General features: G+C 39.6%; 1 protein-coding gene across 1 annotated transcript; it reads right to left on the bottom strand.

Annotated features, from left to right (window-relative positions):
• Window positions 1-1,209: 1,209 nt before the first annotated feature.
• Window positions 1,210-15,576, bottom strand: LOC587794 (ubiquitin carboxyl-terminal hydrolase 44). Its single transcript, XM_030993384.1, has 13 exons — window positions 15,344-15,576; window positions 12,853-13,552; window positions 11,865-11,983; window positions 11,234-11,410; window positions 10,322-10,714; window positions 9,478-9,628; window positions 8,928-9,085; window positions 7,991-8,140; window positions 6,702-6,911; window positions 4,622-4,855; window positions 3,444-3,608; window positions 2,266-2,312; window positions 1,210-1,513 (listed from the first exon to the last, which is right to left on the bottom strand). The coding sequence occupies exons 2-13, from the start codon at window positions 12,958-12,960 to the stop codon at window positions 1,305-1,307; spliced, it is 2,121 nt and encodes a 706-aa protein (XP_030849244.1). The 5' UTR covers window positions 12,961-13,552; window positions 15,344-15,576; the 3' UTR covers window positions 1,210-1,304.
• Between the last annotated feature and the right edge of the window lie 2,473 nt (window positions 15,577-18,049).

Here is an 18,049-nt window from a genome sequence, read left to right as displayed (position 1 = left end):
TGCTAAAATCATCCCTCCGAATTTGGAATGGCTGGCAGCTTTGCTATTTCACTCTCCACACTCCCTCCCTTCATGGAGAGATCAATTCTGCAAAATGTATTGGTACACATATCATGTATCCTCATTGTTCCTGCAATAGCTTAAACCGTAGCTAGCAGAGGGAGATAGTTATGACATGTGTACACTGTCAGCTCCATAAATCGATTCAGGATGCCCTGAATAGTTCCCTCCCACAGATAGATACAAAATCAACCATGATAATTTCTACTTTTGAACCAAATGTTGTATTGTGACACCTTCTGGCAGTTTTCTGTTAATCAAATCATCACTATCAATCTATTATAAAATACAAATTAGTATCTGGGACTCAAGCAAAATTGAATGTGAATCATCCATTATCCTCCCATAATTACGATAATAAATATATCGTCGCCTGGCTGACAGAGGACATTAGCTCGAACTTCAGGTAAAAAATGAAGCGTTAAATTTGAAGGGCTTTAGGATTAAATCACCTTAAACTTTTATAAAACTGACTTATTTTCGAGAAAAAAAATTGTGGCTGTGTTCTACATGTACTATAACATTTCTATTAGTCTTAAAAGTTTTAAACCAATTTTCGGGACAGAAAGCAGTTTAAATATAAAACAAATCTTTAAATTTGAATAATTTGAAGAGTAGCCGGCTGACGATATTGTCTGTTGAGAGCCAGAAGGGTGTTATGCCTATGTAGAAGTATGGGACTTAGGGCTCATCTGGCTCTGAACAAATGATATTTGCATAATTGGACGATTAAACATAATATTGTTTTAAAAACTAATGGTAATGATGCTAAGGTAGAAAATCGCAGAACTATTGGGGCTTGATGAAACAACCAACCAATCAGGGGTTACATCCTGTGGCACAACTCACTCTCTCTTGCTCTCTTTCTCTCTCTGTCTGTGTCTCGCTCTCTTTCTCTCTCTCTGTTTCTGTCTGTCTCTCTCTCTATCTTCCTCTAGCTCTGGTCCTCTCTCTATTTGTCTCTCTTTCTCTCTGGCTCGCACTCTCTCTCTCTCTCTCTCTCTATGTCTATGTCTCTTTCTCTGTATCTGTCTTTCTTTCTCTGTCTTTCTCTCTGTGTGTCTCTCCATCTCTCTCTCTCTCTCTCTCTCTCTCTCTCTCTTTCTCTGTCTATGTCTCTTTCTCTGTATCTGTCTTTCTTTCTCTGTGTCTGTCTCTCTTTCTCTGTCTCTTGCGCTCTCTCTCTCTCTCTCTCTTTCTTTGACTATTTAAACAATGGTCTTCATAGTTCAAACTCCCTTTCCTTAGAGAGTTATTCTTCTCCTCTTCACTTTGCCCGCATCTCTCTCATCTACCGGTGTCTCCTTCTCCTCCTCCTCCTCTTCCTTGCCCGGTGTGGTTGCCGTGGCGACGTTCGTCCTCTTGGTGTAGAAGAGGATGTAGGCTTGGCACGCCGTCACGTCCTCAACCGAGCACAGCTCCAGCCTCGCATCGTTACAATGCACCCAGAACCCTACAAGAACAACAACATACAAACATATGTCATATCGTCTGTTTGGAGTCACAGGGGCGTTAATTTTTATACTTTAAAGGCATCGTTAAGATTCATGGCCCTAAGTGTTATCAGTGTCTGTGATGTGGTTTAATATTGAAGCCCTAAAAAAATCCCGCTTCAAATGATCAAGAAGTGCTTCAAAAATCTTTGAGTGACCGGTTTTACCATACCGTGGATTTGTGTGCTAGATGTGTAAAGATTTTTAAATCATTTTCCAAGATTTTTAAACTATATAAATATACATGACCGCCTATATGTAAAATAAATAAATCTTTCTCTCTCCTGGTTTGGAGGACACTGGACCCCAATGGTATTCATTTTCCTCAATAGACTGTAGTGTTAGGAAAACTTATTTTTAAATTTCGATTTTCAATCATAAATATCTTGATAATCAGCAGGGCCGTAGCCAGAGTTTGATGTTTGGGGGGGCACATACATGTAATCGATCAACGTCCTGAGGAGGGGTATAAAAAAGTTCAACCGATCTTGGAAAAGTGCCCCCTGTGCCCCCCCCCCCCTTTTTAGCATTTTGGGGGCTAATTCGCCCCGAGCCCCCGTGTATTTTTTGCACTGCAGTGTTGTAATTTGATTTTATCAGTTGCACGATGGATATAGCACTATATAAAAGAATATGAATTAGAAGTGTTTTTTAATTATCATTTCGTTTTGTTTGTTGATATTTTGATTTTGTTATTTTTCTTTTTAATTACCTCCTTCTTGATTCCATGAATACGCTGTGTAGTGACCAGAGCCAAACCTGTGTAGTAAGTTAAACATTCAAATAGAATTGTATTTGTGAATTACAGTAAAGTAACATGCCTTTCAACATTACTAATATTGACCCTGACACTGTTAATAGAAATTCCTTGATATTTGTTGGTTCAATGTAATGAAGTCAAACTTCTATCCCTCTTAGAAAATAGATTAAGATCTTAAATTGTGAAATAACTTGGGATAGTGGGAGTCACTTAGTACCAAATCAATAACAGTCATATAGTCAGGATAATAATCATCATCACCGCAATTATCTTCATGAATATCATCAAAATTATAACCATCATCATAATCATTGTCATCATTGTTGTCATAATCATCACCATCATAATCACCATCCATCATCATCATCACCACCACCATCACCACCATCACCACCATTATCATCACCATCATCATCATCATCATCACCATTATCATCACCACCATCATCACCATCACCACCACCATCATCACCACCATCACCACCATCATCACCACCATCATCACCACCACCACCACCACCACCACCACCACCACCATCATCATCATCACCATCACCACCACCACCACCACCACCACCATCATCACCATCATCACCACCATCATCACCACCATCATCATCACCATCACCACCACCACCACCACCATCATCATCACCATCACCACCACCACCACCACCACCACCATCATCACCACCATCACCACCATCATCACCACCACCACCACCACCATCATCACCATCATCACCACCATCATCACCATCATCACCATCACCACCACCACCACCACCACCATCATCACCATCATCACCACCATCATCACCACCACCACCACCACCACCACCACCATCATCACCATCATCACCACCATCATCACCACCACCACCGCCACCACCACCACCACCACCACCACCACCACCATCATCACCATCACCACCACCACCACCACCACCATCATCACCATCATCACCACCATCATCACCACCACCACCACCACCACCACCATCATCATCACCATCACCACCACCACCACCACCACCATCATCACCATCATCACCTCCACCACCACCACCACCACCACCACCACCACCATCACCATCACCACCACCACCACCACCACCACCCCAACCTACCCTCTGCCATGGTGTATAACCAATGAAGTCAGGTCATACATGTAGTCTTCCGTTGTTAAGAGCTTCTTATTGTTAGGGTCCACCAGACAGAACTGTCTCATGTTCAGCTCCTGATCAAACTTCACTTGAACATGGATCTTCTCTCTATGGTTTCTCCCTGACCATCTACAGAAAAATAATATTACAAATTTAAAAAATTTAAAAAAAGAACATGATACCTATACAGTCAAACCAGTATACTCAGGCTGTCCCAGCGAACAGAGAAAGTGGCCGCTGTAGATAGGTGGCCTTTCTAGGCAGGTTCTATGACCCACATTTCTCTCTCTTGAACGATCAAGGGAGAGAATGTGCATGACTACTACAGACAGGTGACCTTTACAGAGAGGTGGTCACAAAGACAGGTTTGAATGTACTTTGTTTAAAAATTTAACAATATCACAATTATAGAAAATTTCTTTGGAAAATGGGGGAATTCAAATCACATTTTTTTTGCTATGCTGCCTCATGCTACTTGTAAGGGGCCTCTCTGTCTCTGTCTGTCTGTCTCTCTCTCTCTCTCCCTCCCTCCCCCTTTCTGCCTCTGTCTCTCTCTCTCTCTCTCTCTCCCTCCCTCCCTCCCTCCCTCCCTCCCTCTCTCATCCCTCACACTCACCTAAATCTCTTCAGATGCAGTCTTAGTACATGAGGTAGTTTAGTGACGAGTAATCTCTTGGTAGCTTCTGTCTGTATGACCGGTCTTCCCGACGCCTCTCTCCCTCCCTCCCTCCCTCCCTCCCTCCCTCCCTCCCTCCCTCCCTCCCTCCCTCCCTCCCTCCCTCCCTCTCTCTCTCCCTCCCTCCCTCTCTTCCCCAAACTCACCTAAATCTCTTCAGATGCAGTCTTAGTACATGAGGTAGTTTAGTGACGAGTAATCTCTTGGTAGCTTCTGTCTGTATGACCGGTCTTCCCGACGCCTCTCTCCCTCCCTCCCTCCCTCCCTCCCTCTCTCCCTTCCTCCCTCTTTTCCCCCTACTCACCTAAATCTCTTCAGATGCAGTCTTAGTACATGAGGTAGTTTAGTGACGAGTAATCTCTTGGTAGCTTCTGTCTGTATGACCGGTCTTCCCGACGCCTCTCTCCCTCCCTCCCTCCCTCCCTCCCTCCCTCCCTCCCTCCCTCCCTCTCTTCCCCAAACTCACCTAAATCTCTTCAGATGCAGTCTTAGTACATGAGGTAGTTTAGTGACGAGTAATCTCTTGGTAGCTTCTGTCTGTATAACCGGTCTTCCTGACGCCTCTCTTCTCTTGCTATTACACTCTTCACACTGGTAGACAGGGCCGTCTAGATGCTCCACCTCCGTGAACTTGGAGAGCATCTCGGTAAGGTGACATGTGTCCTCGGAGATATTGGTACGTATGGAACTGAACTGGTACCTGCCAAGGAAATCAGAACAATAGTTGATCATTTACAGTAGGCTTGCGGTTGCACCGTGTGAGAGAGAGGGAGGATTGGGAAGTCCTGAAAAGGACTCTTGATAATCTTTCTTTGATCATTGTTACAATTCTGAAAAGAAGGGAAAAAACCAAAAGAAGTGGAATACGATGAAGAAGAAGAAGAAGAAAGGGAGAAATCAAGGAAAGGAAGAAGTTGGGATGAAGGGGTGGAAGACACACAAGATAAAAACATATGTACAAGGAGAAAAAGGAAGTGGAGAAAGTGAAGGAGGAGGAGGAGGAGGAGGAGGAGGACGAGAAGAAGAAGAAGAACTTGGAGAGCATCTCAGTAAGGTGACACGTGTCTTCGGATATGTTGGTACGATTGGAACTGAACTGGTACTTTGCGGGAAATGATAACAATACCGTATTTGCCGGTGTAAAGGCCGCAGTATTTTTGGAAGAGAAAATATCAAAAAGTCGGGGTGCGGCCTACGCGGCGAAAAATTAAAAAAAAAAGAAAAAAAGAAAATCTAGCACGTGAAGTCGCTATGTTTAATCCATTTCAATACACAAGAGAGAGGCGCAATGTATACATCACAGAAAACTCCATATGCTAGCATCAGTGCGGCATGGCTGAGCGGTCTAAGGCGCTGATTTTAGTCACATCAATATTTGAACGCAAGAGATCGAATCCCGACTTTGACAAACATTTTTTTTTTTTTTTTTTTTTTTTCCCGAGCGGTCTTAGGCGGTGATTTTAGTTACATCAACATTTGTACGCAAGAGATCGAATCCCGACTTCAACAATTTATTTTTTTTAAATGTCAAAATCGGGGATGCGGCCTATACGGCCCTGCGGCCTTATCGCCGGCAAATACGGTATTAAATTAATAGGACTGATGACAGTCATAGTGTGTAGAAAAAAGGATAATACAACAACAAAAAAGTGTAGAAAAAATGAAGAATAAGAAAATTATACCACTCTGGGAACTATAGCAACAGAAGAAAGAAAGAAGGAGGAAAAGAAAGGAAGAGAAAAATAAATGGAGGAGAGAAAAAAAAAAATATATATATATATATATATATATATAAATATAATTCTTGGTCTTATCTTTCAGGGAACTCTCATTACAGGTCCAAGAAGGGCTTATAGGAAGAAGCAGGAGAAGGAGAAAAGGAAGAAAAGAGGGAGGAGAAAAGGAAAAGAGAAAATGAGAGAAAGGAGAAAAATAGGAGGAGACAAAGAAGGAAGAGAAGAAGGAGGAGAAAAGAAGGAGAAAAGAAGGAGAAAAGAAGGAGAAAAGAAGGAGAAAAGAAGGAGAAAAGAAGGAGAAAAGAAGGAGAAAAGAAGGAGAAATGAAGGAAAAAAGAAGGAGAAAAGAAGGAAAAAAGAAGGAGAAAAGAAGGAGAAAAGAAGGAGAAAAGAAGGAGAAATGAAGGAAAAAGAAGGAGAAAAGAAGGAAAAAAGAAGGAGAAAAGAAGGAGAAAAGATGGAGAAAAGAAGGAGAAAAGAAGGAGAAAAGAAGGAGAAAAGAAGGAGAAAAGAAGGAGAAATGAAGGAAAAAAGGAGAAAAGAGGGAGAAAAGAAGGAGAAAAGAAGGAGAAAAGAAGGAGAAAAGAAGGAGAAATGAAGGAAAAAAGGAGGTAGAAAAAAATGAGAAAAAGAAGGAAGAGAAGAAAGAAAAAAGAAGAAGGAGAAAAGGGAGAGAAAAAGAAGAAAAGAAGGAAAATACAAGGAGAAAACAAGGAGAAAAAGAAGGAGTGAAAAATGGAGAAGAAAAGGAGGAGAAAAAGAAGAAGGAGAAGAAACAAGAGGGACGAAAAATGGAAAGATAATAATTACCTCTCAGGGAACTCTAGCGACAGGTCCCAGAACGGCTCGTAGGTGTTGGACTTGGACCTGCACTTCAGACACATGACTTGAGAGACAAGCCAACCTTCAAAGATCTTAGGAACGATCTCCTCCGACGTCATGGAAACGCCGTTATCTAGCGACAGGGTGAGGGGTGTGGCCAAGCTCTGGAGCTCCGAGTGAATCTTGTCCATGAACTCACTAAGATAGGTATTAAACAGACAGATACCAAGATCATTTGTTTAAGTGCATACATGTTCAACAGGGGAAACTGAATGTACATGTAAATACAGTCCCATACGTGCATTTTTATGTATGTTCTGATAAAACGAGATATCTGCTATAAAGAAGATAATCAATTGGAACCGACTGCCTCGTCATACCGAGTTTCCCCTGTACTACACACATAAAACCGACAGCACATGATGTATGAGGAGGAAACTGATTTTAGACAAATTTACAATTGCATTTGTGTAAAAGCTTAATGCCTTATACAATGTAGCTAATTATCCATATAGAGTCAACCTGCTTTAGCGACTACCTGTATAGAAAGACCACATTTTTTTGTTTGCCTTGAAAATGGCTTCTCATTGAAACATGTACTAAAGGAACCTGTTCATAAAGACCACCTGCCTATAAGGACCACTTTTCTTGTCTCTCTTGGGTGGTCTTTATAGACAGGTTTCACTATATTCAATAAATAATAATAATAATAATAATATTGGATATTTATATAGCGCACATATCCACCATGCATGGTGCTCAAGGCGCTCCAACTATCACCCGGGCTCTGCTTGGTAGCAGATTTCGGCACTCACAGCATTCAAGGAATTCATTCCTACCGGTCCCCATTTAACACCTGGGTGGAGAGTGGCAAATGTAGATTAACATCTGCCAAAGGACATTAGTCAGGGGTGATAGTGAGCACAAAAAAAAAAATCCTCAACCACCCTCCCCTTGAGTAAAAAAAAAAAAAAGGATTCATTTGGAAAAAAAATGTCATCTAACAACTTCCCCCCCCCCCCCCCCCTTTTGAGTAGGAAAATTGGGAAAATAAGGGGAAAATCAGGAAAAATCAGGGAAAATAGGGGTAAGATCGGAAAGAAAAATAATTTTTTTTGTGGGGGGGGGGGGAAGAAAAAAAATCAATCAGAAAACCGATTTAAATCAGGTAATTATCAGGCCTGATTAGTGCTGTGGTGGGACTTGAACTGCAGACCCTGTGATCCACAGTCCGACGACTTATCTACTAGACCACACATCTCTAAATAGGTTCTTACCAGAGGAATTCCTGTGCGTCTTGTTGGGCGTAGCCACGGAACGAAGGGATGAGTCTCCAGACGGAGCTAAGGATACCGTGAGGTGAGACGATCGCCCACTTCCCGGACCACATCACTCTGAATAACATGTGAAGCTCATGACATAGGGGGCTGGTGAGAAAGCAAATAATTGATATAGGATAACTGATGATGAAGAATTTTGTATTACTGTCTGATTGTATTTAACAAAAAGTGCACGGAACTGTATGATGTAATGTGCTATACAAATGTACCTTACTATTGTTAACATCATCATCATCGTCATCATCATCATCATCTTTCATAATCTTCTTCCATACAAATCTTAGTATTCATAATTATAACACAAGATATCAAACCAAGTTTCATCCTTCAAAAATTATGTTTATATAATGAAGAAAAATCTCCTCGGTGTAATCTCCCTGTGATTTGGAATTCATTACCAAAATATATTCCCTTTGCAATAACCAAAGATTATTTCAAAAAATATCTCAAAATTGATTATTTGTCCAAATACTGACATAAAACCTAATCATATTTTACACTATGCTGTTCCTCTGGCTTATTTCTTTATCCACTGTTTGTTTTTAATTTGTTTACATGTCTTTCAGTAACTGAATAAGTTGGAAAAATATCTATACTTTTAGGGAACTTTCATGTATTTTACAAGGCCTTTTTGCCTTATTTTAGTAAACCTAAACAGTCAAGATCAGTTCATTTTAGTTTAGATAAGATCAGTTCATATCAGGTCAGGTCATTTTAGTCCACATCAGATTGATCCACTTCAGTATAGTCCAATCAGTTCAATTCAGTCGGGTCTAGTAAAATCCAGTTCAATTCAGTTTAGTTCAGTCCAGGACGGAACAGTCCAGTCTACTTCCAATCAAAACCCTTCACACAGACAATTTATTTTACTTACTAGTTATTGGTGACCTTTCTCGGGTCTTTGCACTTTGAGGGGTCAACGGTCGTATCGTCTGACCCCCCGTTCAGGCCGCCCCCTCCTGGCCCCCTGTTCCTCTGCTGTCTCTGGACACGACTGGAACTGGACTCTCCGCTCCGAGGCGTCTCCGACAGCTATCGAAAGATAAGGTCAAAAGATTAGGTTTCATTCAATGCATAACAAGCTTGGTACCCATACTTCTAAAAACAACTAGGGTAAAATGTCCCAAACAAGGACACTGACAAGGATAATAAACATGTTACATGTATATTGAACCTGCAAATTCCCTTTGGTCATCTCAAGCATTCATGGGCCCCGCCACACAAAACTTACTAATGATGGTAACTTTGCCATCAATGGAAATAGATCATTTTAGCAGTGTTTTTCATGTTTTTATTCTTTAAAAATAATTTTTTTTAAATAAAAATATTTTAAAAAGGAGGCGGCCCCCAAAAAGGAAGCAAGCGGGGACGCTAAACATGTATATTCTTTTTAATGGCCTAATATCAGGGTGGACTTCTCTCACCTTAAAACACTCCACTGTCGTTTGTCTCGCGTACTCGTGTGTTCTCTTTCTGCTCTCTGACGATGTACTTTGAACTTTGCCCTCCGACTTGGTATGGGGTCGGAGGTCGATCTCAACTTTGAGGAAGCAGTCCCGAAACCGGAGAAGATGGCTGCAAAAATCACCATGGAAACAAACACAGATTTACATTAAAGGGGAAATAACCTCAAACTACATGTTAATTTCAGTTTCAGTTTGTAGGCTATTTAAAACATCTGAAAAATATAAAACATCATACATTTGACGAAAGGGAAGACGTAACTCTTCTTCAGAATCCTTCGTCTTTCGAGGCTCTGAGAATTTTCATAACGTCACCAATTTGTTTGCGCACTGCCCATTCTGTGACGTACCGCAGGAATTCTACCGCGTACGTATGTTTCCCTGCTGTAAACTGTAAAATGATCACTGCAGATCACATCGTTTTTCCTGTCATACTTGTAATTTTTGTCCAAAAATTTCTCCACCTTCAGAGCTTTTATCTATAGCTTGAATATTTCATCGAGTTTGTGTTAGACTGGAAACTGATGAATAGATTTCCCCTTGATTTTCAAGGAACAATTATTATAACCAAACACTTGGCAGTACACCATGTCTGATGTATATTGCATATAAAGCGCGCTACATCAGTTCTCCTTGCAATGCGTCACAACCCGGATGTTTTTAAGGGATATTTCAACATTGAAAAAATGCTGCCAACAAAAATTTCTAAACAATTAACTCTGTCTTTGTCTCTCTGAGAAAAATGTCCAGTAACCATACACAAGGTATCACAAACACAGCTTAACACCAGGTGTTACAAACATACCTTAACACCTGAAGTATAGAGTTCATGTAACACGTGTTCCCCAGGTTCCTCAGCCCCGTAACTCCCGGCGTTAACACTGTCCATTTCCTCTTGATCGGCGTCACCACCTTCTGTACACGTTTCGACACCTTAGGGTGCACACTAACACCAGCTTTAGCCTTCGACTCAATCTCAATCTGACTTGGGTCTTTGAACGATATCTCATGATCTTCTTCCCCGGAGTTCTGTTCGCGCTTGGGTGTGGTGGCGCTCTTCGCGGGCGTCTTGAGCCCGGTGGTCTTGTCGCCGTGGACGAGGTCCTTCCAGGCGAGGAATGTCTTTGATAGCAGCATGAAGCGTCTGTGGATGAGGGCGGTGTGGCCTTTGTCTCGCATGAAGAATGAATCATCTCGCCTGCGAAAAGAGAGAAGAGATAACATAACGTTTGAATATAAACCAGCTGTCCTATTTTCATTATTTGGAGTACTATATTGATCTTTTACTCTCTCATTCTCTCTCTATCCCTACCTGTATCTCCCCTCACCGCTAAATCCCTCTCTCTCCTCTAGTACCCCTCCCTCCCTCCTTCCCTTCCCTTCCCTTCCCTCCTCTCTCTCTCTCTTTATGTTGTTGTCTCTATCTGTCTCTCCGTCTCTTGTTCTCTCTCCTTTTCTATGTCTCTGTCTGTCTCTCTCTCTCTCTCTCTCTCTCTTTTCATTCTCTCTTTCTCTCTCTCCTTTTCTATGTTCTGTCTCTTGTCATCTTCTTCTTTCTCTTTCTCTCTAACTCTCTCTTTTCTTTGTCTCTCTCTCTGTCTCTCTATGTACAGTCAAACCCGTCTTAGTGACCACACGTTTGTAACAAACACCTGTCTGTCGCTCTCCCTCTTTCTGTTTATCTCCCCCCCCCCCCCACCAATAAACTGCTACTTACCCGTGACTGTGTTTCAGCTGCCCTGAATCCACAGAGAGTGCCCTGAGAAACCTCTTCTTTCCTCCCCTCGACGCATTATCTTCAAAGGTCTGCTTCGTAATCACTTCCAGCGTGTCACGCAAGAACTTCAGATCTCCCGTCACATTGTCATTCAGTATGTAGTCTTCGCACTCGTAGCTACGGATCAAACACAGACCGACATGAATGTCAATACATGGGACAAGAGTGCATATTAACGATAGTGACATGATATTAAGGATGATGGCAAGTGCTATGGTAAAAATTTGGTAGGGTGGCGATGGTGGTAATGATGATGATGATGGTGGTCATTGTGTTGATGACGATGATGATGATGATGCTGATCATGATCATGATCATGATGAAGACGATGATAATGATGATAATAATGGTAATGAAAGTGATGATGATGAAGATGATAAAAATGATCAAGATAATACGAATGATGTTGATGATGGTAACAATGGTCAATTTGATGGTGGTGTTGACAACGACAACAATTATGATGATGAGGATAAACAAATTTATGATGCTGATGATGTAAAACTAACAATGCCTAGACACTGAGGTGAAACTGGAGATAAACATTAGTTCTTCTACACCTCTTTCTTACCAATAGACGTATCTATCGTTGACCTCTATAGCCAGAGGGTGTTGAGTTTCCTTGTAGTGCCTCAGGGCATGCTCTTCATTGTAACGTCCGCATGCAACATTGGTGCAACTCAGACAAGCCTTCAAAGAAAGAAAAAACAATCAAAATATAAATGTGAGGTATTTTGACATTTGCTAGACTCCCTTACAATACCAAGGATTCAAAAAGAACCTCAAAAATAATAAAAGCAAGCATCATTGTTTGATCTAAGGGTCTAATAAGGCTGATAAAATCAAATAGACATTTTGGGAAGTAGACCATGGTCATACCAAGTACATTCACCAGATAAATCCTACTCGTCCAAATCTTCAGTGGTACAGTAAAAACTGCTTTAGCGACCACTTGTCCATAAAAAACACAACTTTTGTTTCCTTGAAAAATGTTTCTCATTGAACTTTGAAGCATGCACTAAAAGAACCAGTATAAAGACCACTTTCATTGTCTCTCTTTAGCGGCCTTTATATACAGGTTTCACTATATATTCCTATTTACAATTTGTAAAGTACAATCGCCAGGTTATATATTGTACTTTCAAGCCAATATCCTTGATACAAATATTTATCATTTTCATGAGAAAATTTATACATGTACTTTCTATTGAGGATTCTAAGAGTGAATTCAACCAGAACTGGACCCGTTTCATACAACTTGTTTAATATCAATAACAAGTTCCAATAGCTGGCTGAGCTGAGAGCAAATTTGTCACAGAAATTTAGCATTTGTTGTTGAAAACAAGTTTCTTAAAGACCGTCAACACTACTGGGCCAGGAGGGATTAGACCACACAGCGCGGTCACTAACGGGTGGCTATCTCATTGACTCAGCTCTCAACTAATAAGAAAAAGAGGATCATGGGGGACCAACAGGCACCGATTGGGGAAGTTTTCTATATAGAGGGAGCAAGTAGCTACAAGTAGGACAGTGGGGCTTTAAAGACTTCTCAGACTTACCCATACACTCTCTGTAGTCCCACATACTGAGCAGTGCCACTCTGATGGGTCAAGTATAGAATGTGTCTGACCTACACATAGCTTTCCAACATGGCGGCAGTGGTCCATTGCTTACTTTCTCAGTCTGCAAGCATTCTCCTTCTTTAACTTCAATGGAATAATTGTCCTCAGATCTCTACCACTACACCATAGTGCACCAAGATTAATTTTAATTTTTATAGATTGTTACGAGCAGATGCTTCTCATTTGCTATAATCCTCAAGGAAGTATGTCAAACTTTCATACTCAATTAAACCGTCAGCATTGTATTTCATTAAATCCGTCAAAACAGCACCATAGAAGGCAATGCTTGTGTTTGTGGTACTCAAAAACTATTTCTCAAAAGTGAGCTGGATGAAGAATGTTCAATCTTTAGCAACGAAACAGATAAAAAGTCTGACAGAACTCTGTACAGAGTAGACTAGCCCTTTTCTTCACATCGAATCATAAGGAATTATGAAAGATAAAACAAAAGACGTCTTGGTGTGATGAAGTTTACTCTGAAGTCATTCCGAGGTCATGGTCACCCACACGGTTTCTCTGGAAATGTTTGGGTTACAGTCTGGTTTAGAGACGTCTCAAAGCAATTCTAAGTCTACAATCTCTGGCACTTGGGTTTCAGCAGAATGTTGAGTAATACTCGATTGCAATTGCTAAGTTTCTGTGTGGGAAATGAGATAAAGGGTTGAAAAAATAATGTTATCAACTGATATCAAACTAAAATTTATAAAACAGATTTGTACATATTCCTACAGACTTCACACAATGATAACAATCCTACCCCCCTTCTCCTTGCTACATCAACCTCCCTTCAAAGCAATATAATAATATTCTGCCAGTTTCTACAAAATTAAAGGGGAAGTCCACCCTGAAATTAAGTTAGTTTTAATAGGAGTAGAAAAATGAGAGAAACAAGTCAGTGAAAGTTTGAGCAAATTCCGATTAAAAATAAGGAAGTTAGGAATTTTGAAGTTGTGATCAATCAAACACAAATTGGCAACTCTATGACGTATCATGCGAGCTCAACTTCCATTTGCTCAGTACTAAAAAAATCTAAAATTTTCATTTTCCCTCAAGAAAAATTTCAACCATACATGCACCCTAAATATAATAATTGCAAATATGTTTCTATACTCCCCCTGCAAGGAACAAATATATATTCCATCATCAATAACGAAGAAAACATGATTTTATGGAATATTATGCACAAAGCAAATGAAGGAGAGCTCGTATAATAAGTCACACAGAGTTGCCAATTTGTATTTGATTGATCACAACTTCAATAATTCATAACTTTCTTATTTTCATTCAGAATTTGCTCAAACTTTCACTCACCTGATTTTCTTATTATTTTGCCTCTATCGAAACAAACTTATTTTGGGGGTGGACTATCCCTTTAAGGAAGACAAAAATTTAGAAAAAAGAGAAAGACCCAAAGAGAAAGAGAGAACGAAGAGGACGCTGTAGAAGTGTTGATGTAAGTCGTCTGCTTGGAGCAAGAGGGATGTTATCTTACATCATTTTACACAGAGTTAATTTTTGCTCCTTTAACTCCAGAGTCGAGTCCAAGGTCCAGAGTCCAGGGCAGCGTCTCTCGAAACCGTCATAAGTACAAGTTCACCGGCGTCCCATTGAAAAAACGCGTGTTAAAATTAATACACACATTTAAATGGGTGTTGGTGAACTTGTTCTTAATCTTATGACGGTTTCGTGGGACGCTGCCCTGGCAAACAAAGTCTAGCCAATTTTTAGGATTTTTTTTAAAATTTATTTATTTCAGCAGACTCAGACTGGCAAACATTTTAGACTAGGGGTCTAGATCTAGATCTATCTCTTTAAAAATTTGAATAACAGGAATCTAATTACTTCCAATGATAATTCCAGCTTCAAAGTTTACTGTTTCATTTACAGACTATTAATTGGGCCTTGGGGACATTGTTGCCAAATTCTTCCAATTTGTGAATTGAACTTTATCTCTTCACTCTGCACAACAAACTCACAGACACGCTCACCGATACGCTCACCGACACTGACTCAGCTTTTGCGCTGTCTCTGCCTGGCACTTGACTCAATGATGTCAAATCAACGAGTCAATCATTTCACAGAATGGAGGGAAAAAATATGGTCCACTCATGAAATTTACTTGACTTTTATCCAATTAAACTTTATGTCATTAGAATAATATGTACACAGAATTATTAACTTAGCAAGTTAATTAATTAGGATACGTACACTGTCCGGCTGTTTAGTTGATCCCTGTAAGTACAATTCAGTCCCACATACTGCCATTGAGAATGTCAACAACATCAAATCTTCAAATTACCTTTCAAGTTTCACACTATAACGTAACGATAGATTCTAAAATGTATTATTCACAACACACTATTCTTCATTATTCACGGAAATCTCTGAAAAACGTCATCATAGAACAAGAAATAACAATGTCACTCACCGATAACTTTACAACAGTTTACCTCCCAAACGCCATTCATGAAACAACCGCGCCATATATTACGTTGATGACAGTGTATTACGCCACGAGGTGTGGGTTTTGAGATGACAGTACGATCTTATTTACGTGTACTACGTGAACGTATGTACTGCGCGTGTATAGAACGTCAATTTTAGTAAACTCGAGTCAATGTTAACTCTGTGGCTAGTGTTTCTATCCCAAGATGCATTCGCTGCGATCGATTTCTATTATTGACAAAGGGATCATCTTGAAAGTTTAGCAATAGCAGTACCTGTACAATAATTCAACACAAGAGGGATACTAGCAGAAGATTCACCGGCGCTGAGAAGATTTTGTGACAGATAACAGATAGATTTCGAAGGGTCGTTATATTCTATATTTATTGAGATAACTCTATTGTATTTGTGACCGTGCATGGGTGTCTAAGAAGGGTTGAGATATTTCGTCCCGATATTTTCTTTTCATCATATTTTTTTTGCGATAATCAAGGCCCTAATAGGGCTATATATTCTTCACCTTTTTTTTTGGTGGGGGGGGGGGGGCAGCAAAATCAAATTTCCCCCAAAATTTCTCGGAACTATTTTTCCACAGAAAAAATATAAGGGCCTCTATCATCAAAAAGTCAGTATAGGTCTGTATGAAGATTTTTTTTAATATTTACAACTTCATCAAATATATTTGCTTTTCGGACTTCACACGCGCGAAATATCACAAGTCTCGTTAGTATCGATCTCTTCAAACTTGAAGCCTATATCAATAAGGTTACCATAAATTTTTGTTTTTAAGTTTCAGTCTCAATTAATAGGCCGGTAGACACTTCAATCCCGTGTTGTTAAAAGAGGAAGTTCACCCCGATATTAATTTGGCTTTAAAGCTTATCTGCCGTAGTTAACAGGAGGGATTAGAGCGCCCTGCAAGGTCACTGGACAGGTGGTTATCTCATCAACTCGGCTCTCAGTTAACATAAGAAAAAGAGGATCATGGGGGACCAATGGTCACCGATTAGGCATGGTTTGTTATATAGAGGGCGCAATTAAGTAGCTACAAGTAGAGTAGTGGGCCTTTAATGGAAGCAGACAAATGAGCGGAACAGGTCGGTGAAAGTGGGAACAATTATAATCCGATTAAAATTTAAAAAAAGTTGTGAATCTTTGGAAGAGTACGTGTGATAAACAAATACAAAGTTTGGCAGCTGTGATATCTTGCAAGATCCCTTCCCATTTGCTCCGTACTAAAAAATATATAAAATCAGACAATTGTATTGAACAAATCTACTAATAACTAATAAAATAAAATTTTCTCCACAGAGCAAATTGGAGAGGACCTCGCAAAATTCTCCGCTTTAATTGGAGATCACACTTTTGACACTCGGTAGGTGACATGCACTATTTTTTCCACGTGTTGTTAATTAGAGATTCAGATGTATTAGGAATATTATCACAGTGATCTAAAGGTTACCCCGAATTCCAAATTTTATTATACTACTAATTCTAGTTCCTTCTCTTTTTTCTGTTGCTTCTTGAGACAGCTAAAACTTTCCGTAAAGGGTCAATCCTTATAGCGTATATTATGCCAATAAAAAGAAAGCAACTTCCTGAATATAAAACTATTTTTCTCTCCATCTCTTTATATGATATCCATATTTCTATTAATCTATTATTTTCTCTTTATGTATGTATGAATTATATAAATATATATTTGTATATGTCTATCTACTTATTTATTTATCTATCGATCTATTTATCTATCTACGTGCGTCCAGTCCATCCAGTAACACATAAAAAAATAAAAAAAAATCCTTAGATGCCGATATCCCAACTAATTCCTTGGACTTTTTATTTTTCTTAAATTAAGATTTATCATTTGCATTGCATGTTTCCAAAAAGCAGATGATTATATGAAAAACTGTTCAACTTTGAGCCGACGGATATATTTTTTAAAATTTCAATTATGATGCTGGGGGGGGGGGGGGCTTCATCTTATCCTCATTATGGTTTTGGTTCTATTTAAGTCATTAATTTCATTTAGTTCAGTTAAAACTTATTTATATGCCCTGATTGTGGAATTCTAAGAATGTTACGAGATTTTCAGAACTTCCACAAATATCCTTGAATCTTGAATGAAGAGATTTTCTTGAAAATTTTCCTTATATTGTCAGAATTACCATAAATTTATTTCATTTACTTTTAAGATATAAACGGGTAGTGGTAAAATTGTGGTTCAAGGGTTTTGGGTGTAAAATATCCTTTCAGTATCGTTTAAATATTGCCTTTAGAGGTTTAGATGGCAATACTTCAACCTAAATTCGCAAAAAAGCAAAAATAAATGCCTATAATGTTCAATGTTGAAGTGCATTCATGATATCTATCCAGGCCGGATCGATATGATAATTTACCAAATATATCAATTAGTAGGCGGGTTCCTGGCAAACTTTGTATCATCACTTATTTGTCAAAACATATTCTTTCACATGATTGGTAAATAGAGCTTCCATTTCATTTTTTTGAGAGGGGGGCGTTTCCAAAACTGGTCTATACCTTTAAAGTGGAAACACCGCATCTCCCTCTCTCTTATCTGTACCCCATCTCTCTCTTTCTCTCTCTCTATATATATCTTTCTCTCTCTCTCTTCTCTCCAATATATCATTCTCTCTCTCTCTCTCTCTCTGTATACATATCTCTCTTC

The sequence above is a fragment of the Strongylocentrotus purpuratus genome, unplaced genomic scaffold (genome assembly GCF_000002235.5).
Source record: "Strongylocentrotus purpuratus isolate Spur 01 unplaced genomic scaffold, Spur_5.0 spur5_scaffold_20, whole genome shotgun sequence".
Classification (NCBI taxonomy): domain Eukaryota; kingdom Metazoa; phylum Echinodermata; class Echinoidea; order Camarodonta; family Strongylocentrotidae; genus Strongylocentrotus; species Strongylocentrotus purpuratus.
Note: the sequence above shows the minus strand (reverse complement) of the source record. Positions and strands in the feature narration are given on the sequence as shown.

Coding starts and splice junctions, on each gene's coding strand:
- LOC587794 (XM_030993384.1), bottom strand. CDS start 12,960: ATGGACCACTGCCGCCATGTTGGAAAGCTATGTGTAGGTCAGACACAT. Junction 10,715..11,233: donor CAGCTGAAACACAGTCACGG/GTAAGTAGCAGT, acceptor CTCTTTTCGCAG/GCGAGATGATTCATTCTTCA. Junction 4,856..6,701: donor TCGCTAGAGTTCCCTGAGAG/GTAATTATTATC, acceptor TTTCCTTGGCAG/GTACCAGTTCAGTTCCATAC.